This window comes from Poecilia reticulata, linkage group LG18 (genome assembly GCF_000633615.1).
Source record: "Poecilia reticulata strain Guanapo linkage group LG18, Guppy_female_1.0+MT, whole genome shotgun sequence".
Lineage (NCBI taxonomy): Eukaryota > Metazoa > Chordata > Actinopteri > Cyprinodontiformes > Poeciliidae > Poecilia > Poecilia reticulata.
In genome coordinates this window covers 13901298-13923323 of record NC_024348.1, presented here as the reverse complement: position 1 = coordinate 13923323, position 22026 = coordinate 13901298, and the positions used below count along the sequence as shown (strand labels likewise).

Below are 22026 nucleotides of genomic sequence, written 5' to 3'. Positions count from 1 at the left end.
TATATTTATGTCTTTTTCCGTTAAAAAAGACAAAAAAAATTATATAATAATAATAAAATCACAGTTTATCATCGAAATATCCTGTCTTTTTAAAACGTGGAATGTGATAAAAAAAAGATAAACCCTTTTCTTTGGAGAAACCAAGAATGATAGGAATGCCATTAATAGAGTATGTTTCCTAAATCCATAATTCACAAAAATGACAGCGGAAGAGATCTGTCAACCGACCAAACTGGCTACAGAAAGAAAACATTTGTAAATCAAATGAAGGGAAAATTGAAATTACATCTAAACGTTATACTGCAGTGCCTTGCAAAAATATGTATCTGCTTTATCTTACAACGACAAACATGGTAGCCTTTCCTAGGAATTTTTACGGAGAAAACAGCACGAACTAGTGCAAAGCTGTAAAATGTTAATTTGTATATCATCTAATCTCATTAGTGAGTTCTTCAGGCTCAGACTTTTCAGAACACAAGTTCACAGCACTCAAGATATGACATTTCTCAATGAGTTACACAGATTTATTTATGTTACATAATACTGCTGATATCAAAACCCATCACTTTTAAATGTTATTCTTGCATATCTTCCATTACTTCCCCCAACATCCCAATGTATGCTACACTGGGGTTTACTATAACTACCGGGTTTGGTGTCCCACAAGAAGACCTTAATTTGTCCACTGCTTTAACATGATCATTTGCTACACGTTTACATTAAACTTTAAGTCTCTAATATTTGTTTTTAAGATTAAACTTAGTTGTGAAAATGCCAGTCATTACAAAGAGAAAATATGCGATCTCTTCTTTTGATAGCTTTGCATATCAGAGTATTTAAATTAATCGAGTTTCAGTGGAGTAACATTTGTCATTTACTTTTAAACATTTTAGGCTCAGGAGGTCTGGGCTTTAACTGGGTCATTACCACACCTAGAACAAACTAAATCATCATGCTTGCGCCAGCATGTTTGACAGCGAGTGTAAAGTTATGAGACCATGAAGATTGATCTTGCTCACAGAGCATTAGAAGCTTGGTCTCCGCTAGTTGATCCTCTTAGTTTGCCTGTGGGTTTGTGGGTGAAAGCCCGATAAGAGGCTTACCTTAATACCCAGGATACAGTAAAATTCTTTAAGAACTGCAAGCAAACTTTGGTCCTCCATCTGAAACAATGTCTTTAAGGAGGAGAGATTTTCTAGAGCCAGAATCCCTCCTAGCTCCTTGGAAGAAAGTAGTTTGTGAAGTGGTACCTAGTGGGACGTCTTAGAGAATCCATCTACAATCATGAGAAGGACAGAGTGGTCATTTGGCAAATCTACTCCAAAATCCATGAATTTGTGGGACCAAGGACAGTGAGCAATAGAGAGAGGTTACAGGAGCCCAGAAGGCGGTCAACGGGATGGTTTAGCCTGACAGCAAACCCGGCAAGTTCTGATGTATTATGTCACATCTTGAAGCAAAGTTCCCTACCAGAAACAACTTCTGACCACCGATGGGGTCTCAGTAACTCTAGGATGACAAACTCATGACAAAATGAGAGAACCTCAGGGTTTGCTGATGGGTCTCCCTTATTTTCTGCTCCAGTTCAGGTTTGGTAACTGTTAACCATATAGACTTGGGAAGCATGTAGTCTACATGCCTGACCTCCTGTCTCTCCTCCGTAGTTTCATGGAGCCTGGAAAGTGCATCAGGATTGGTGCACTTTCCCAGGTCAGTAAAACAGTGAGAAATTAAAACAACTGAAGAATAAGGCCCAACTTGCGTTGTGTCTCTTTGCTAACTTGAGATATTGCAGATTTTTATGGTCTGACCAAACCACAAAGGGTTCCTTAGCTCCCTCCACCCAATGCCTCCACTTCTCTAGTGCCAGTTTAGATGCCAACACTTCACGATCACCAACATCATAGTTCTTTTCTGCAGAAAATAAGCTCCTGGAAAAGAAAGCACACGGGTGAGTCTTACCATCCGTGCATCTCTGACTGAGTATAGCTCCCCGTGGTTTTTCTTCAGGTACACCAGGTTCCACATAGCATTCCCATTTCAAAGATTGTGGTGGCATGTGTCAGTTCCCTTTTATTGTTCATTTTGTGTTAATCTGCTTTATTAAATACAAGAAATAGGTCAAAGTTTGAGATTGTAAGAAGATAAACCGTGAGCAACTTCTAGGATTATGATTTTTTTTGGTTTTTGTTTCAAGGCACTCTAAATATCAGAGTTTCCACAAGGTGGAGACAGAAAATAAAGTTGGAAAGTTCTCTATTTGAAATTTTCTGTCACTGAAAGCATACAAATGAAGGAGATGACTTCAGGAACAAGTTAGAAGTAAATTATGAATCAGGTTTATATCTATTCAAAATATATTCATTTGAATATTTTACTCTATTTACCAATAGAAAATGGAAAACAAATTCCTTTTTGATTAATATAATCAGTTGCAAAGATTTATCTTAAAAAGAGGCTTAAGTGTTATAAACAACTAAAGTCCTTTAATTTCATAAAAAGAAGTGGCTCCATTGCAAGAATGTCCACCCATTTTGATTACTATAAAAATGTAAAACAAAAACTTAAAATATTCATCAACGTTGGATCCATTAATATTTTGTCCCTCAATCAGTAAGTGATCAGATCAGTGCTTGGAGCTCAGGAGATGGGATTGCTTTTTATGAAACCCCCTTTAGATGCTAAGACCTCAGCTATGATCCCATCAACATTCTGATGTGGGCAACAACACAACCTAGTGCCACAAACTGAACAAGAGAGCTGATATGCGGGCCTTGTGTATTATGTCTTTTCAGTCTTAGTGCAGGTAAAGCCACATACCTCCAAGCTGCCGCCAGGTGGAGACAAAGTACATAAAATATCTTAGATAGTTCTACTTACCAATATCAGTAACAGCATCACAAGGTTATTGTGTCAATTCAAGGTATTCAAATTGAAATTTGGAAATTGTTTTAAGAATAACACGTCTTTGGTACACAAGTTATTGTGTATTATTTGTGATTATATCTGTTTTAACAAAAGCTGGTTCACAGCTCAGAATGAGGCCAAGAACAGGTCTGTGATGTGTCTTTTGCCCAATGACCCCTGCAGATAGGCAACAGTCTACTTGTGACTCCACAAGTAAATATAAACAGTGTATGGATAGAAGATCAGATGTCATCAAAATTGTGAAAAAATGAAAGAAAAAAAAAAGATTCCAAAGATTCGGTAAAAATTCAGAATTTGAAAACCATTCATAGCATCTCAAGACTAAAAATCTAAAATCAAATGTATGGGAAAGTCAGACAGTTCTGGATCATAGAGTCATCTGTCCTTTGACCAGATAACTCTTTGGTGGAGGGCTTGGATTTGGAGCAGGTTTTCATTTCAAGCACTCGCACAACACCATCTGTAAAACACTAGGTGGCAGTGTGGTGCCACAAACAAATCAAATCTACCAACGAAACCATAACACCTGCTGGAAGGTAATAAGGCATGAAATGTTCTGCAAAGTGCCCTGCGACAGACTGGCGATCTGTCCAGGGTGTACCCTACCTCTCGCCCGGAACGTTAGCTGGAGATAGACACCAGCAACCCTCCTGACCCCACTAAGGGACAAGGGTGTAAGAAAATGGATGGATGGATGGATGGATGGATGGATGGATGGATGGATGGATGGATGGATGGATGGACGGACGTTCTGCAAAGGCCAAATTAAGTTATATATTTAACAAAAGTTGATTATTTAGCAAACCGGGATTTCTTTTCAGTTAGTTAACTGTAAAAAGGCAGCTGTAGTTTGCCAGATTGATGCTTATTGTTTCCATTTCCAATTCCTAACAAATGAACCTACGTTGTACTCCTGTTAAAAGTTCATTGACCTTATGCAGTGATTTTACGTAATAAATAAAGTAACACACACCTTACTCACACACTTCAGAAGTACAGAGTCTTTCAGTAAAAGTTTGGTCATTTTTACCTAAATTATAAGAATTTTAAAGTTAAATATGGAGATTCAAAGATATGTCAATATTAAAATATAACACCAAATAGTTAGCTTAAATCCAAATGATTTCAAAACCAAAGTTTTACTGCTGTTTCCAATTCAGTTCTGTTTACAGTGCAATACAGTCAAATCTAATTGATTATGATGTCTGTTGTTAAAAGTTCTCTATACAGCACAAGAAAATACCAAAACCATCTAATCTTTTGACTTACTAAATTTGTGTAACAACATTTTACAAGTGCTCCATTTTATACAGAATGGGTGGGTGGGGGGTGAAGCAAATGAAGGCCAAACAAATGTATTAAAACTAATTTTATTATGGTAAATAATTCACACAGGTTATTGTCATCATGCCCAAACTAATTATGAGGATTCCAACAATTCTGACTGTATTTCACAAGAACGCCACAGTAAACTGACCCACTGACACAAATACTGATCAACGTCTACTATTACAAGTTCTGGCGACAAAAAGGATTTTATAGTTCTTTTATTTTCATTTCAGTTAAAAAGAAAGAAAAAAAAACCCTCAATGATTTTAAAAACGGATTTTTTTCTATGCAAATTTTGCTACTATTTTTTTGTAGTTTCTGTAGAATTGGGGGCAGTTTGTGCGTTTGTTAATAAACCAGGAATTAATTCTGAATAAATAGCGTATTTACGTATTGTGCTCTGATCCTTTTCCTGCCAGACAAACTGGGTTTTCACATGACTGTGTCTATTATTAACAACATTGCTTTGCTCTGCCCAACTGTGAAATGAACAGGGTGCAAACTCACTGCGCTGGTTTCCTGACTGTATGAATCATCCTGTGTTAGAAGCAGTCAGGTTCTTGGAACACCTAAAGCCCGCAGCGCATTGTCAGACAGCTGTCAGTGTAAACGCCTAAGCTTTCAAAATAGCACCTATTCAAAGTCTATCTCGCTGAGCGGCTCCTGTTGGCTTGGCGCAGGCATCCGTTCCCAGGAAGCAGCTACAAAGACTTCAGGGCAATGCCACCGTTGCATGTAGATTACCTTTACAAAACTACTCATACCTGTTTTACTTTTTGTTTTGGGGCTTTATGTAACACCCTCACACAAACTTTGAAACGAAACGTGAGGGTGGGAATAAAATATTGATTTTCAAAAACTTTTCCAGCTCAAACTCTGAAAAGTATAGTGACATTTATTCTTTTCTTTTTTTTTTTAAATACATAAAGCTCAGTCCAATTGGATGAAGAGCATGTGAACATAAATGTTCAAGTCTTTCAACGGTTTCTGAATTAGACATAGGTCTGAATATGAATATGCTTTAATCTATGTAACTGGCTGTGTGTCATGAAATTGAGGTTCAATATTCCCCTGAAAGACAAACCTCTACCTCATTTTCAGATCATTTGCAGCCTCTTACAGACTTTCTTCCAGGAAGGCCCTGGCATGTATAAACCTTCATCCATCATCCCAACTCAATGAGATCAACATTTGACTGGATCCATGTCTTTTCATCTCTTCACAGCTGAACTGAATGGAAACATGGAGAAGCAACATTTGGTTTTGTTGCTGCTCTAATCTGAAACAAACTTCCAAAAAAAAACAAAACTGCAAAGCAGCTGAAACACTAGTTCCTTTGAATCAAAGTTAATAATCCACCACTTTAGAGTTGCCCTTGACTAATAATAACTGAAACATTTGATGCCTGATGATTTTGATGATGGCTTTTGACAAAAATTAATGTTTATTGCTACAAATCCCTTCAAGCTGCCCTGTTCCTGTGCTATACAAAAAAAGTTGACTTGACTTGACTGGTGTATAGTTTATTTGCTCTGTTTTGTCCAGATAGTCAAATTTTGATCCCATCTGTTCAAAGAACATGATACTAGAAGTCTGGGTTTTTGTTCACATGCTCTCTTTTGTTTTATGGATCAAATGTTTACTCCTTGAAAGTTAGACTTGATCAAGGCTGTGTTGTAGGTTCTGTGATGACATTTAAGGAGTAAGGAGACTTCATCTTGCTCTCTGCTTTCAGGGTGGAGTTGCTTGAACTTTTCAGATCTGGGTGTGTCGGCGGCTCCGTTCAACGCCGTGACCTTATAGACTGTTCAAGACAAGGAAGTTCAAGTTTGGACAAATTGTAAAAGGTCTTTTATTCAAATGTTACTGTTTATTTATATTACATGCACTTTTCTGTGTTGTTGAAATTAATTTTAAATATCTCTACGTTCAAATATGCTTGGAAAAACTGTAGGTTGCCTCAGTTTTTTTAACATGTCGGTACATTGAAGTTAGTGGGCTGTAACATGACAAAATGAGCAAAAGGTCAGGAGGGGACATAGATGCTTTTACAACGAACTGTACACGCTCCGTCAATGATACTACAGTGTTTCTAAAATCAGATAACGGCATCACAGCAAATTTGCTAAAGGTATCAGTTGCAGTCAGTCAAGATTTCTACCATGAATAGCAGACTATAACAGCACAAAAGGGCTCTTTTTTCCTAGGTGTGTTTATTCTCTGAGGATAAAACAAAGATCACGTCTAAATTAAGTAACAGTTTTTCAACTAGCATGAAAGAAAACAAAGTCTTGTCATATTTGTCTGTCTGCTTTTTTAAGAAAGGTTTGACATCATATCTACTTTGTCTAAAAACAACAAAGGCTGAAGAGATTAAATGTTGATTACAAAGCTAAAATAGCTAAGAAAGGTCATCTTTCTCATTGACAGCTCATCTCTGTGATAGACTAATGCTTGAAACATTTTCTGGTTCAGAAGTTATTTAATCTCTTGTGCATTATCTGTTTAAAAAGAAGTTAGAAATTGCACTCCTGCCTATTTCTTTTGATCTTCTGAGATGACCATCTACAATTCTCTTCTAGTCCTTTTATTAAGTTATTTTCACTTAAATGAAAAGTACAATTTATCCACCTTAAAGCAGAATAAATAACCTGAAGACTTGATTTGATGAATTCTGACGTTATTATCTCTGGATCTTTCACGTCACAAATCCCTTATTGGACAGTGTGACAGTATTCTCTCCGTCACGTGCTCTGATGCTTGTGTTTCTGTTTTTGTTTTGTGGATTGTCTTTCAGTTCTTCAGCATGACAACCCCAAGTGAAGAGGAATCTTCACTTATGATAATTGCTTTTTTTAAAATTATTATTATTTCAATTTTAGATGGAAGATTCTAACCATCAACTCATCTACACACTCTCTTATTGTTTGGGCTTTTTCTATTATTATGAAGTGCAGCAAACTTATAAGACTTTAATAAAAGGGATATTCAAAAAAGCTTAAAAATGAAATTACACTTACAAACCTTCTTCGTAACACACACACACAGATGCCACAACGTTCTCGGGGACTAAACATATCACGAGGGCACATCTGCTGCTTAGATTGATGTTCTTGCTGGCCTTGTGCATAAAGTTGTGACTGACATCTTTCCCTTTTTGCTTTTGCTGTCACATTTCTCATGTGACAAGGAGCCAACAGCTCTGGTGGTCACTCTTCTTGAGTTACACCCACACACTTCTGGATGCCTCTCTTGCCCCTCCCATGTGTTCATCCACGCACCAACTGCATGACAGGGGTGTTTCTGAAGCGTGCTGCCCTCAGGGTTGTCATATCTTAGGCGTACAGTATTCCAGGTATTTCAGGACGCACTTGTCGAAAAAAGACAGAAAAAATCGGCACGACTGGATCGCAAAACGCACACGAGCAGAAGAAGTGTACCGTGCTTATTTGATCCGCCTTGTTCGCCCGTCGGATAAAAGAAAGATGAATTTGCATTTAATCTGGAATTAAATGCAAATCCTGAAAATGGGGGAGTATTCAGCCAATTCATCAAGTAGTTGAATTAAAAGCATCTGCTATAAGGAAAACATAAATATCAAAGTTGATTGACTTTTTTCTTCCTAACACTGGACAGCCATATTAACAACGTATTCAGGCTATTTCAGTTTGGCCAGTCATTGTCTATATTTAGCCCAGAAAAATTTAGAAAATGTGACTTTTTTTTTCCAACTCAGTGAACTTAGCCTACAGAAAAATGTTAAAAGTCAAGGTTGGACAACCGCAACGACTTTCAACCATATGTCAACATCTTAACCACAATTTCATCCTGTTTGGTTTGAGTCCAATGTCATCCTTTTTACTATGCAACAGTAATTTGCTTAGAGGAGTTTAACTTACATAGTTTTCACTGAGATCCTGAACACAGTTCCAGTACTTTAAGAGAAGTCAGAGGCATATAAAGACAGCATGCATAGTTTTCAGAGAAGGAGAACATTTGGAAGTTTAAGGAACATTCGGGAGAATTTGTGAACATTGGCATGTCAGTCTATCCAAAGTGACATAGGTTTTATTGCTCAGACTTAGACAAGCTTATCCAATAACTGATAGCAACTCATCTTCACGTTTCATGTGGAGTATAAGGGGGCGGGGGGATCTGAAGAAGACAGGAAACCAGGTGTGATGAAAATAAGAGAAACTTAATGATAACTGAAGACGTCCATCTAAAATCAAACGACGTTCCATCTCCACACATAACCAAATCAATCAAATATAATCCAATTATATGATGAAGTCAAATTAAGGTTAAGATTACAAAAACAGAAAGCAGTTGCTGTGCATCTAAGGAAGCACATCTGATTGGATCAAGTCACTGACTTTCCCTCATCCTGAGCAGGCTTACACTGACAGTAAACAGAAACTTCTCTCTTTTAGCAAGAAGAACCTGACTAATTGTGAAGCAGCTGTTTGATGTGACCTAGTGGGAATTGAGAATGCAGGAAAGAGACACAAAAGTCCCACAGAAGCACTGGTCCAGGAATAAAAAGAGTCAATGGCTGCAGAGACTCCATTACTGGTTTTGTTCAAGGGGTGAAGCTCAGCTAAACAGCGTTGTTGATCCAATAGTATCTGTATCACAGAAAAACCTGTCGCTGTGATGAATGGCAGCAGCAAATTCTTGAATTGATTCATCCGTGGATCATACTTGGTTCAACATGGAGAACTGGGCCAAGTCTGTCATATATAGTTAGTGAAAATTAAGTTAATTGCAGAAAGCCGATTGCTGGAGGGAGAAACGGGTTAAACGCAGAAACAACACACCAACGAGATGCGACACCACAAACGACAAGGAGAGCGGCTGCTAAGGCAAGGCAAGTTTATTTGAATAGCACCATTCATAAGAGATTAAACTACAAAACTAACTAAAATCCCTCGACATAAAGAAACTTCTGTCTTCTAGAAATGTTAAAGTGGTTTTTCATTAAATGCAACCAGACAAACCAAATATACCTTGTGCTTCCTTCCAGCTACAAATATCAGTCTTAGGCCAGATTTTCCAAACTTGAACCTGTCACTATGTCCGATTTCACAATCAGTTTCCATCCTGTACCTTATCTGACATCGGCCTGTCCTGTTGCTTTGCAGATAAACTCACTGTTATGTCACTTTGTGGGTTCCAAGTAAACTTGACGATGAGCTACTTTCTGTTAGAAGGGAATGACACGCCGGCACCTTTCACCATACGTCAGTCATAATTGGAAAATGTCACAGGAGGTTAAAGAAAACTCTCTGCTGTCAGGCAGCCATAACTTTGCACCTCGTGACGTTTTCTAATCAGATTTTCATTATGGAAGCCAAACAAGCATTCAGCTTTCCAAAAAAGCTTAAGTTGAATTTTGTGTGCTATGTTAAATAATAAATACGTCAAACAAAAACTTGTGAAACTTTAAATACTTGTAAAACACATTCAGTTAAATATAGCAGAGTTCTACCCCACTCCACCACCATCTGCTATTGTAACTTTTCAAGATCTGTGAGGAAGTTGAGGCCTAATAGGAAGAGTAGTAGCTCTATTCCAACTTTCTTCACCGTATGTTGATGTTCTTTGACAAATCATCAGCGTGTGGATATACGATTGTCAAGAGTGGAACAGGGTGAATGTGACTCTGGTGTAATAAAAATCGCTTTGACAGGTCAGCGTGACAAAGAGTTCAGTTCGTGTGTTGCTATGTTTAAAGTGTAATCACTTTTGAATGCGGTGTGTGTGAGCTGTCCAGGTGAAAATGCCCCCAGGTCTAGCGAGTCACACTCTCTCTCTGCACCCTTCATTTGGTTGATTGTTTGGGTAATTGCAACCCAAAACGCCTCATGTAAACTTGAGTCAAACTTGAGTGTTACTGACTTTTCTCCAGCTGATTAACTTTCAGGTATATTGGTGCTGACTGGGATTTACTTCAATGGCTTATCATTTTGACAAGCGAAAGTCTCAAACTGCTGGCAAGGGCGCAAAAGAAACTAAAAACTTCTGCACTCTCACCTTTACTAATGAAGGTACATTTCTATATGCTTCTTAAAATGCATTTCAAGCAAAAGCTCTACATTTGCGACTCTAGACAAAGCAAAATTGAGCTTGGTCCAACTGATAAGCAAGCAGTTAAGAAACCTTTGATTAAATGACTCATCTAATGGGTGAATAAAAACGTACAAACATTTTTTCTTTGGCTGCCACCAATGAGACGTGAGGTACAATGAAGTTTGTCCCATGAGTCCTGACGCACATCAACGCATGGGAACGGCAGAAAACCTTCTGTTTTTCGGCATGTCTTTGTAATGATGACTGACTCCATAAATGTTTCTTTGTTTTATTCCTTGAACATGCCTGACATGGTTTCTGAAATACAAAGCAAACACCAAGGTGTTCTCGTTCTGCAGGTCTCACCACACCCAGTAATAATTAGCTGCCCTTTTGTTACAGGACGACACATGGCGCAGAGGTAGACCATGAAAGATGTCAAATTATAACTTGTTTAAATGTCAAATGTGTTTTCCATTAGTCACCAGGGTATCAAAACAGATCACGGGTTTTATTTTTTTTAAATTAAGTAAGTTATTTTGTCATAACTTCACTGTTGTACTATAATTATGAACAATGAATCGTCTTTAATAGAAGGGATTTTCAGTCAAATTCTCTTTTGCACTGATTAGACAGTGAAGTCTGAGAAACAAGGACGTTTCTGATGGCTGCGTTATATTAAGACTTAGTCGTGGATAATATAAACTAGATAACCGTGAATTGAATGAGAAAGTATAGGTAAACACATCATGGATACCGTTAGCCATAATGTGTTTACCTATACTTTTAGCCTTGATACACATACATGGTTAGTTGTATCGGGATGGGATTTATTAAGTATTTATATCCCCATTCTGAGCAGGAAACTATGAATTTAATTTCTTTGATACTTCGTTTTATGTGTCGTTTGACCTCAGTTGAAATTCTTCACTGAGGATGTCATTCGACACAATAATATCATGATGTTATTTCATATTTGATCATTTTTTTTGCATTTCTGTTAACATTTATTGTTTAAGTGTGTTGAAAACATGCTAATTTATTCACCCATTCACTGATTGAAGCATTAATTGATTTAGTTTTAGACCTGCTCATTACATGCCCTGTTTTTATATACCAGTGTTCCCATGCAGGTAGCTGGAGGTATATAGCAGATAGCAGAGTTTAAAATGCGTACTCTACAGTCTGCTTTTCACAAAATACGACAATCAAGCCAAAGGAAAAAAAAAAAAAACGGTTTGTGAAAGAGGAATGTGTGTGTGTGTGTGTGTGTGTGTGCGCTCGGGTGTGTGTGCATGAGGGTGTGACATTGCATAACATCTGAACTGATGTGAAACTGCTGCCAGGTTTCAGTCCTGCAGGTTTTTCGGAGGAGCGTAAACTTGTTTCCCTGTAGGCCAGTAGGAGGAGACAAATACGCAATAAATTCTTAGCAGCAATACTTTCAAAGTAACCTTAAACTTAAAACTGGATCAAAAGGAACAGCCGTTTAATGCCTAGAGGTGAAGGATGCGTCTGATAGTCACTCTTCCTGTAAAGGCTCAATGAAACATCAGTGGCAATTCCTGCACACACACACATACGCACGCACTTTGCAACCCAACAAAAGGAGATGTATTTTTACCTGCACTTAACCAAAAATACACAAATATCTCAGCAGTTTATATTAATACTGAAATTAAGGAAGATTATTGGCAGAAATGTGCCTTTATTCAGTGGTAACCACCTGAAATTCCATCATAAATCAAATCGGACTTCCTCAATAGCATTCCCAATAAGAAAGACATTCCTTACCAACACTGTGACGCAGATATCACAAGGTCAACAAAAATGGGAGTGCCGTGCCAACTCATCTTCTTCTTCGTAATCCAGTTGGCATTTAAGACATATCATTTATTGAACTATTTAATATTTGACTTATTTTAGAGATTATAAAAGTAGAAAAAGGAAATCAAAAATCTTTGCAGTCAAAGGACTTGCAAAATAAAAAGTAGATTGGGGATAAAATTGAGATATTACTTCAATGTTCGTTAAAGAACTAAGGAGGCCTAAGCTGGAAGGAGGCACCACTAAAGCTGGTTCCAACGTTTTAATAAATGAATTTTTATTCACATATGGGATTCATTTTGGCACAAGCTGCGAGATACGAACAAGGGAGGACCGAAAGTGTGTTGTAAATTCAGCAGCAGAAGTAATTTATTGATCTGATCAGGGTGCCTCCTGCTAGTTTGGAGGTTTCTCCCAGTTCACCCATCAGCAGGAAGGAGACACTCGGACAAACCTCCCTCACCTCCCAGATTCAATTCAATATCCACCAAGCAGAAAACAATGGATAAAATTTCCTCCCCGACTTCCTCTTATCTGTTCATTTGCACGAGGCTTGCTTTACCTCTCATCTAATTTGCGTAGCTCTTTCAATGTGTTCCTTGTGAAAGCGGCTTCACAAAAATAGTCCTCAGCTTCTCAGTAAATAGACGGTTTCTGTTGACTGAATGCGGGCGCAGAGTTATTTCTGCGAAGTTCGGGTTCAAACAAAAAAGATCAAACCGGCGAACGGCTAAAAATAAAATAGAAAAAAAAAATGTCGATGGAAACTAATCATTTATGGCTGCAAACATAAAAGCCTAGCAAAAGACATTCAGGTATGGGGTGAATTTTGCTATCAAACATCTTATCGCATTAGCAATGCCCTTGATGTTGAGTAATATCAGGGCGGAAAGAAGCTACAGTCTGTGTTGTGCTGTGTTCTCATGGCAACCAGGCAAGAGCAGCGCGGATTGTGGATGAACAGGAAATATGATGTTGCTCTATCTGCAAGTAACATCTAAACAAGCATCCAGGAAATAGAAAATAATCATGCAGATGACTAATTGCAAAACTTCTCACAGTGACAGATTAATTAGTGTTTGGGATTTCTTGACATTAAGACTAATGCTGGCTTAAAGTTTCGGCACGAACCAGTATTGTGAGGAAATGAACTGCAGGAGATTGCTGTTTATTTCAGACATTGATTAGCTGAACATAGAATCATTTATCAAATATTTCACAGTATCGACACCAGAGATTAAGGGAGACAGAGAAAGACATGTTCTGTAGTGGCAGAGATGACCAGTAGCATCGTCAGCCTGTAGAGGCAAATGTAAACCCAATTTCATGTTTTGTATTTGTAAGGATTTGTGAGGTATGCACAGATTTTAGTCATTTGTTTTACAAACTTTTCTGTGCTGTGTTTTGTGCACTTGCTGTTAGATTTAAACGCTGTTCAAAAAAGTGACTAAGATTCCCACAGAGACAGCATAGGATATTTATTTTTTATGGAATATTTTAAATTCTTCACCACCCTTTGAGGTATAAAAATAAGTACTCTTTAAGGCTCGGTATGTTTTTTTTGGCAGCAAAGTATTTCTCAGTATTTTCAGCTTGTTTGGCAGCGTTCAATCTCTCTTTTTCAAATAAATGTTAAAATCCAGCACTTAACGTGGGAGCATAAAGCAAAGTTTTCTCTGTCCTTGTCTGTGTTTAAATCTGCTGTTACATACAGGAGTCAAAGTTGTTCAATTTACATATTTGACTTTATGCAGCGAGGCGCAGCCGCTGCAGCTGCTAATGCAGGAAGAACAGGTTTCCGGAAAATTAGCTTAACTCCGTTGTTGTTTTTCTTTTAGTTTTGTTCAAACTTATAAATGAACTGGCGATTTTGTCAAGATATTGTATCAGACTGATAAAAAAGGTGAGTCTAACCTCGTATAATTCGTACATTTCGAGCCTCGTGATAAACTTTGGGTTGGCACAACCGGCTTCTCGATTTTCTTGTCTGTCAGATCGAGCCCGCTCTGAAATTTGTACGTGTTGAAACTTGCAGGAAATTATTATTCATAAGCTCACGTGTGATAACTTCATCAATCCTGCAGGAGAAAACACATTATAAAAAAAAAACATTGTATGTGGACATGGGTGGAGAAGAAGGGGGGAGAAAAAAAAGATGAAGAATTGACATTTTGTAGAAATTTCTAGCAATTACCATGGACGGCTGCTGTTGCTGCGATTTGTTTCCTGGTGATTGCTCTAACAGAGCTTGCTATGAACAATTTGTACTTTTCTTCAGAGTTTCTAAAAAATAAAAAAAAAGGTTTCTAGTAACTTTGTAGCAGTGACCAGGACATCCCTGCAGGCTAAAAAAAGTGTCTTTAGGTGTGAGTGAGTTCTCAGATCACCAAACCTGCTAAACATCCCACTGTGACCTCCACACTCAACTGCACAGCCAAAATTCCTCTCACATCCCTGCGGTTCGTCCATCCATTTAGAAAAACAACAGGAGGATGTTGAAAACAACTACAATTGCTGGAAGTTCATTGCAATTTTGAATGTGGTGTGATAACATCTAGGGATCCATATTACCGTTCTTGATTCAAGTAAGCAATGAAACCAGAAACCTTCTCTGTGAACCTCTGGGTTTTGATAAAAAAAAATTCTTCAGATGTTTGTCCAGCCCATAAATACGGCCTCACGTCAGCTCTGCCTTAACTTCAATGTTGACGGTCAACTTGTAGTTTGTTGTCGATCCTCCATGTAGGTAACAGTCATGTTTAATAAATGTGTATCTTATTAAGAAGCTTATTTATTTGAATAACTCAATTTACCAGATGAAACACATTCTATAGATTAATTACACATTTACGTTTTTATGATGATTTTCTACTTGTAGCCAATGAAAACACAAAACACATTTAGACATCAATAATTCTTTTAATTTTTCACATTTTAACCATATTTCGATATCGGATGTCTTTTCACCCATTACATTTCAGCTACAGTTAAGGGACTAGTAAACATTTCTAAATAAAGACATCCAGACGACTAGCATGTATTTCCGTCTTTGATTTTTTTTTAACCACGTTTAGATATCAACACACAGTTTTATTAGGACATCTCATCTTTCACTGTTCCACCACATTGGAGGATGCCATTTCATCAAAGGGTATATCGCGCACAACCTGGGCTATGGGGTTACATTTTGACAAACTTGAGCTGCAGTTTAACATGCATGGTTTAATTTTCAATATTTTTTGTTCAGGCGCCTTAGTGTAGATCTTCAGTCATCCAGGATATGAGAGTCAGCTGAGTTTATGTACCAGGTGAAGAAGCAGACGATTAAGCATATTCTAGATTAAAAAAAAAAGCACATCTAAGTAATTTTGATGTCTATAAATATATAGACCCGTTTCAACCAGAATTGCCTTTGTCGTTTTTCTGACAGTGCAGACTTCTCTGTAATCTATGTAATCCAGTCATTATTATCCTGACAGCAAGTACAACATTTCAAAAGATCAGATACTTTTATATAGTTATTTTTCACTAGAAAAATTCCAGCGCTTTCCATGACTCTATTCTTGTGAAAGTACACATGTTCGACAGAGAAACTCTCCGGCAGATACATCGACACTGAATGCAATCAGAGCACTTACACATCGTGTCACTTTGAAATATAGCGACTGAGACAATGCTTACACTTGTGAGTGATTTGCAGACATGTCTTCTCCTCGTTAGCTTTCAAGCACGCATCTGAAGAATCTCGGTTTTTGAGGTGCAGGAAGCTGCACACCTGAGGCGTCCTGCTGCTCCACAGAAACAACTGGTTTGGCCCGTTCTAAAAAAAGTTTTGTTGAGCATCGAGAATGAGGGCTGAGGGGTAAAACAGGATTCAGTTTTAGACAGAGACTAATCCAGTCAAATGATGAGGCATCTTAACTCGAGGTCACTGGTGTCGGATACGTAGTTCACCAAAAAAAAGAAACATTCAGACCTGCACACTGTGAGAGAAAACAGCATCTACGCCCAGATGGTCAATCCAGGACTGAGTGGTTTGTTTATATTTTATGGGAAAATGAAACATTTTGCTTTGAGGACAATCATTATAAACAGTGAAGACAGTTGAGTTGAGATAGAAGTGAAGGGAACAAGAAGAGCCATCACTGAACAGGAAGTGTGTTTGGGTTGAATCTATCAAACGTCTTGATTTTGTCTCTTCTCCCCAAGCAGTTCCACAAGCTAAAACACCTTAAAACACGGCAAGAAAGGAACTTGCATCTTAGTTTCTTTGGAATTTGAAAGCAAGGATTGTTGTGCCAGTGACTAATGAGAGTTTAACAGCCATATTAGTTTAAGTCCTTTATAAATAAGCTTCTGGAACGTCTAACCAGATGAAGGTGAAACATTTTCTACCTTATAATGAGCTTTACTTCTGGCTTTGACAGCCTTCGGCAAGATTGCAGCTTGTTTTGTGTTTATTTATGACACACAAGGTTAAGATAAAGAGTGAAAACTTTCTTATACACTGATTTGTAAACTGAATTGTTGTGACAAATCTTTCTCAAATCTGCTTTAGGATTTGTGCCCATTCACTGTCATCAAAAGTGATCAACGCTAAAGAATCTGTAATAACCTTTCTGTATTGATATTTGCTTAGGAGAAACGAGTTTCACTCTGATTAATACTTGATCTAATAAGTTATAACACCCATTTGTGATATCAGAATGAGGAACTTTGAAATGCAGAACAGGAAGGAAAATGCTGCATATTTTGAATATGTCATAACAATGAAGGAAATAAATGAGCTATGGAGATAATGCTGCGAAAATCCCAGAACAGTACCAAGGTTTGCTCACGGAAGTTCTTAAGAAAACAAAAGAAAGAAACATGTGACTGCTAAGCTGGATAATAACATAGCATTTGTACCATTTGACTGTACAACCTTACAGTATATTCTTCTGGTGCTCATTGTTTTTGTTTTTTTTTTCTTTTAGACAGGGACTCTAATAACATCAGCGACTCTAAATCGGACCTCTACATTTTGTTTGTATGCTTGAATAGACAAAGCCGGTGCGGACAATAAGTCGGTAATCCTTTTTGAAAACTGTTGACTCTTCAAGAGTGCAAGTTGAATCAGTGGATTGTAACTTTAATTATGGTTGGGTTCACCCGACGTAACCTGTGAAAGTTTCTGTCGTGAGCGTCACAACAGAGCCTAACCCTTCAGAAGCAGCTCCAACACCGGCAGGCACATTTCCACACAATACCTTCAACAAAGCAGCAGTCATTGCTCCACAGAACAGACAGGGTAGCTTACAGATGTATCATTATGTCTGGCTGTTGTTAAAACTTAACAGCCATTGTATTCAGATACAATACTTTAGTTCCTTTAATTACTGTGATCCACTGTCAAAAACGGCACTGGTAAACTGTAGTTCAACCGTAGACACCATGACTTCCTTAAAGCGCTGATGCCAGTAAGGATTTAGTTTTAGTTATTGCACAAACTGACCCAGATTTGAAATTACTTGTTAAGCTCACAGACACATTGAACACTGTGGTTATTAAAAACAAAACACCACTGGATAAATTTTGCCCCAGAGACGCTTAGATTCTCAAAAACCTAAAAACCCAAAAATGAAAGGATTTAGGTAATATGTGACAAAATTAAATGTAGAATCTGATAGATTTAAAAAAAAAAAGCATGAGACAGGCTGGAGTGACAAATCACTTAAAAATGCCATTGAATCTTCTTTGTCACAAACCGGACAAAAGGAGTGTAAAGTCAGTATGCAAGACGTTTGTCTATCTTAGAAAAAAACCTTTGAATTTATTCCTCTTTCTCTTTTGCAGACAGAAATAAAAGATAACCATCAGCTGCCACCATGAATGGAGGATTCCTTGTGAACTTGTTGGCAGGTGAGTAATCTACTGCAGGTTTAGATGCTACACCAAAGATTTGGAAAACTGGTTACAGGACAAGATGGACAAATATCCGGCTTGTCAAGAGCTGGATGTCTCTGGCTTTAAAGTAGCCCGACAGTTGTAGTTATCTTTTAAAATATTCTTCATTACCATTCTGCAGGTTTTCTGAAGGTCATTCAGAGCCTGCCTTTTGAGAAGATGTTTTTTTTGTAGTTTGGCACCTGAATATGGCTGATGGACCTTTCAGGAATAACCTAGCCATTCTCTTCTTCTGTAATTCTGCTCAATTACAATTTTGCTTCACAACTCAGTGGGTTTTCTCCCATTGACTTCATAGTGTCAAACTGTCACATTACAAGCATGACGGACTAAAATTTGTCCAGGAATGAATTGTTTCTCAATATCCAAGAGCTCAGATGAAGGATGAGGGATTGGTTTTTACCAGGCTAATTCAGGAATAAAAAGCTTCCTGAAGTCTGACTGAGGAGTGCTTTGAAAGAGAACTTAGTCTGGATCCAATTTCAAATAAGAATTTTAGATACATTTTCACCAGCTGCCAGCTGCTGTTGTTGGCCAAAGAAACAATAGCTTAACACCAATAAGTGATTCCCAGTGATTTGGTGTAACTGTGTGTCTAGCTATGAACTTTTACTTTATTCTGTAAGAATGAAATGTATTACTCACATCATGTAGGTTTTGTTTTTCCATCACAGACTTCAAAAAGGGAGCTTTGTCCCATCTTTCACAAATCAACCTCATATTGCTTAAAATAATAGTTAATATTTAGATACATATTTATCTTACCTGACTACTCTCATATGTATTCTTTCCATCTTGCACAGCTATCTGCATAACTCACATAGTGAGTCAACAAACCGAACCTACACAATTAAATATTAGTACACCAACAAATAGCACTATCGGAAACACAACACAATTTTATGTTGGAAAAACAACAACGTCATCAGGGAAAATCATCAGTAACAACGTATCAGTTGAAGAAAGCATCATGTCTTCTACACCCGAGATATATGCCCAAGAATGTTGCAAAACCACTCAATCATCTGGTTCAGAAACAAGCCAACCAGCCACTACATTTTCTGAGGGGAACTCATCATTTTCATGTGAGGCTCCCGCATCAGCTGAGGCTGAACGCATCTCTGGTACGACGCCATTGGAGGCTCTGCAGACTTCAGATATCGAAGGTGGCAACACACCCACCAGCATTTCTTCACCATTATCACAAAGTGAGACAATGTCAGTAAGCATTCCCACACAAGGATCCTCTGAATCACAGACAAACAAGCTTTCAACCACTTTATCAGACATTCCTCGAAACGTACAAACCGACATGAAAACAACCAAAATGTCTACCCAGTCGCAAACAGAGACAAAAGACTCTGATGCAACAGAGGGTACTACACCTTCACGAACAATAAACACAATGGCGAAACGAAATACGCAATCAGGGCAAAAAATATCATCTGAGGCAAGCCCGATGACTGACTCTAAAGCTACAACAGACTACGCTGTAGTTTCAGGCACAGGAGAACCAACTTCAGCAGAGAATCAAAGCTCTGACTCTTTAAAGACTGACTCGGCCTCAACACAAAGCTCTGCAGGAACCACAAAACCAGACACCTCTACAACGGAGACTCAAATGGAGTCTACAGAACCAGCTGCTTTACGTACAGCGAAAACTGGGACATCTACTGTGCATTATACACAGGCACAAATGATGGAGGACACGACAAGACCTCTGCCACCCTTATTAGAAACGTCTGCAACAGGAACAACCAGAAAGTCAACATCTTCCCATCCACTTGTAACACGAGCAGCAGCAGCTTCAAGCAGTGAATTACAAACACCAAGGAAGAATGATATAACATCTTTCACAACACATTTTCAAAACACCTCAGGACAAATTACTTTAAATTTAACAACTGAAACACAAACTGCAGATGCAGAAGCAAGTAAAACAACTCGGTCAACCAAATCCTCCATTGCTTCCGAAATAACTTTCAAATCAACACAGAATGTATCAATGGATTTTCAAGCACAAAAAATGTCATCGGCTATGGTTTCACCTCCACAAGGTTCGCCACATATTACAAGCTCAACGGGACAATCCAACACCCAAGGTTTGGAGACTTCAACAACCTCTGAATCACTAACGACACAACTTCCCAAAACTTCCAAACAAACTGCACCACACACCACAGTGTCTTTAGTTACATCTGCTCAAGAAACTCCACAAACAGCTGCACACACAATTACCCCTAAGGCACCAGAGACTGCATCAGGTATGTTAAGACGCAAACATTTCCACTGATGATCAAATTACTACCACAGTCATACCAACAGATCCAAATCAAACTAACGTCTTTTTTTCTTGTGCTTCTGCAGCAGAATGGACAACGGATCAGTACTCATCCGCATCGCAAAGTTTAGGATCTTCCAGTTCACAAAAAAATCAAAGTATCTCACTGGTCCCAGTTAGCACATCAAGAAGCACTTCGTCTTCAGTCCCAGCACAGAGTTCATCCCATTCCACAGCAGAAGAAGCTCATTCAAGTGATATAAATATGGAGAAGGCTACGGTAAAATCCACAGCAGCTGAGCATGGAATCACAGAGACAACAGACTCCAACTTATACACATCATCAGCTGACCTCAGACATGCAAACACAACACAACTGGAATACGATGCAAGCGCTTTGCCTGTTTCTCGAAACAGGACTGTGTTTTTCAAATACAGTCCAAGGGTTGTTATTGTGAAGCCTTTAGTCTTTCATTATCCAGTCGTGGCGCGCATCACGTTTTTATCCAATGGTACAGACAAAATTCATTCAAGTGCTACAAATATAGAGAAGGCTACAGTAAAATCCACAGCAGCTGAGCATGGAAGCACAGAGACAACACACTCCAACTTATACACATCATCAGCTGACCTCAGGCATGCAAGCACAACACAACTGGAATACGATGCAAGCGCTGTGCCTGTTTCTCGAAACAGGACTGTGCTTTTCAAATACAGTCCCAGGGTTGTTATTGTGAAGCCTTTAGTCTTTGATTATAAAGTCGTGGAGCGCATCACGTTTTTATCCAATGATGCAGACAAAACTGATGGAACGACAAACTAAATTGTAGCAAGGTTTGCCAATGGTACCAGGTAATGAAAACAACATTGTAAACTACTCGTTAAAACATTTGTCATATGTTGATGTAAAACAATATTTGAGTTAAAATTTTATTGGGACGGTTTCTTATAATCTCTTTTGTTCTGTGGAGATGTTGCGACTGTTCAGGACTTTACATTTAGTCCAAAAGAGCGACTTAAATCTGGAGAGCCAATAGGAATACTCGAAATAAAACTTGATGTGGGCATTTTACAACATGTAGGCCACATCCAGCACTTTAGTTGTTCCAGACTGGCTTGCAGTGGTTAATAGGTTAGCAAAAATGCAAAAGTAAATAAATAAATAATGTTTATTTTGTAGACAAGTCCAACTATGTGTTTATTATTTGGAGAATCCAATCTTTATTTCACTTTTGTCTGTATGTCCGCTACAACAGCGTCCAATATGTGCCAATGTTCATTTTGCTACCAAATGTAATTTCTTCCATGTAATCACTGCACACATACCATCATCACAACATGAGTGTTAATACTAATAATATTATAATTGTCACGAATGCACACACTGCATGTGACATTCAGCCTGTCATAAATGTGACACAGATGATGGTACCCAAGATGCTAAAGTGAAAAGACATCACTATGTAATTTACCTAATATACACAATACTGTATAAAAGTTTGGTTTCTTACACTGCATTTTTAGTTTACAACATGTTCTATTTTGCAAAATATGTAAAAATCCGAATTAGCTGGTGATGGAACATTTCAAAATCTTCAGTGTAAAGCAAAACAACAAACTCCTATGTGCAAAGGTAACGCAGT

The 22026-nt window shown here is 38.1% G+C and overlaps 1 protein-coding gene across 1 annotated transcript; it reads left to right on the top strand.

The window, feature by feature from the left end:
• The first annotated feature begins 17883 nt into the window (after nucleotides 1–17883).
• LOC103480646 (flocculation protein FLO11-like) lies at nucleotides 17884–21218 on the top strand. Its single transcript, XM_008435665.2, has 3 exons — nucleotides 17884–18057; nucleotides 18906–20366; nucleotides 20470–21218. Exons 1-3 carry the CDS (start codon nucleotides 18024–18026, stop codon nucleotides 21204–21206), a joined length of 2232 nt encoding a protein of 743 aa, XP_008433887.1. The 5' UTR covers nucleotides 17884–18023; the 3' UTR covers nucleotides 21207–21218.
• The last annotated feature ends 808 nt before the right edge of the window (nucleotides 21219–22026 follow it).

What these genes read in the sequence shown, in the direction of transcription:
- LOC103480646 (XM_008435665.2), top strand. Translation starts at nt 18,024, where the DNA reads ATGAATGGAGGATTCCTTGTGAACTTGTTGGCAG. An exon ending in CCTTGTGAACTTGTTGGCAG is followed by an intron (nt 18,058 to 18,905) that starts GTGAGTAATCTA and finishes CATCTTGCACAG; the next exon opens with CTATCTGCATAACTCACATA. An exon ending in GGCACCAGAGACTGCATCAG is followed by an intron (nt 20,367 to 20,469) that starts GTATGTTAAGAC and finishes GTGCTTCTGCAG; the next exon opens with CAGAATGGACAACGGATCAG.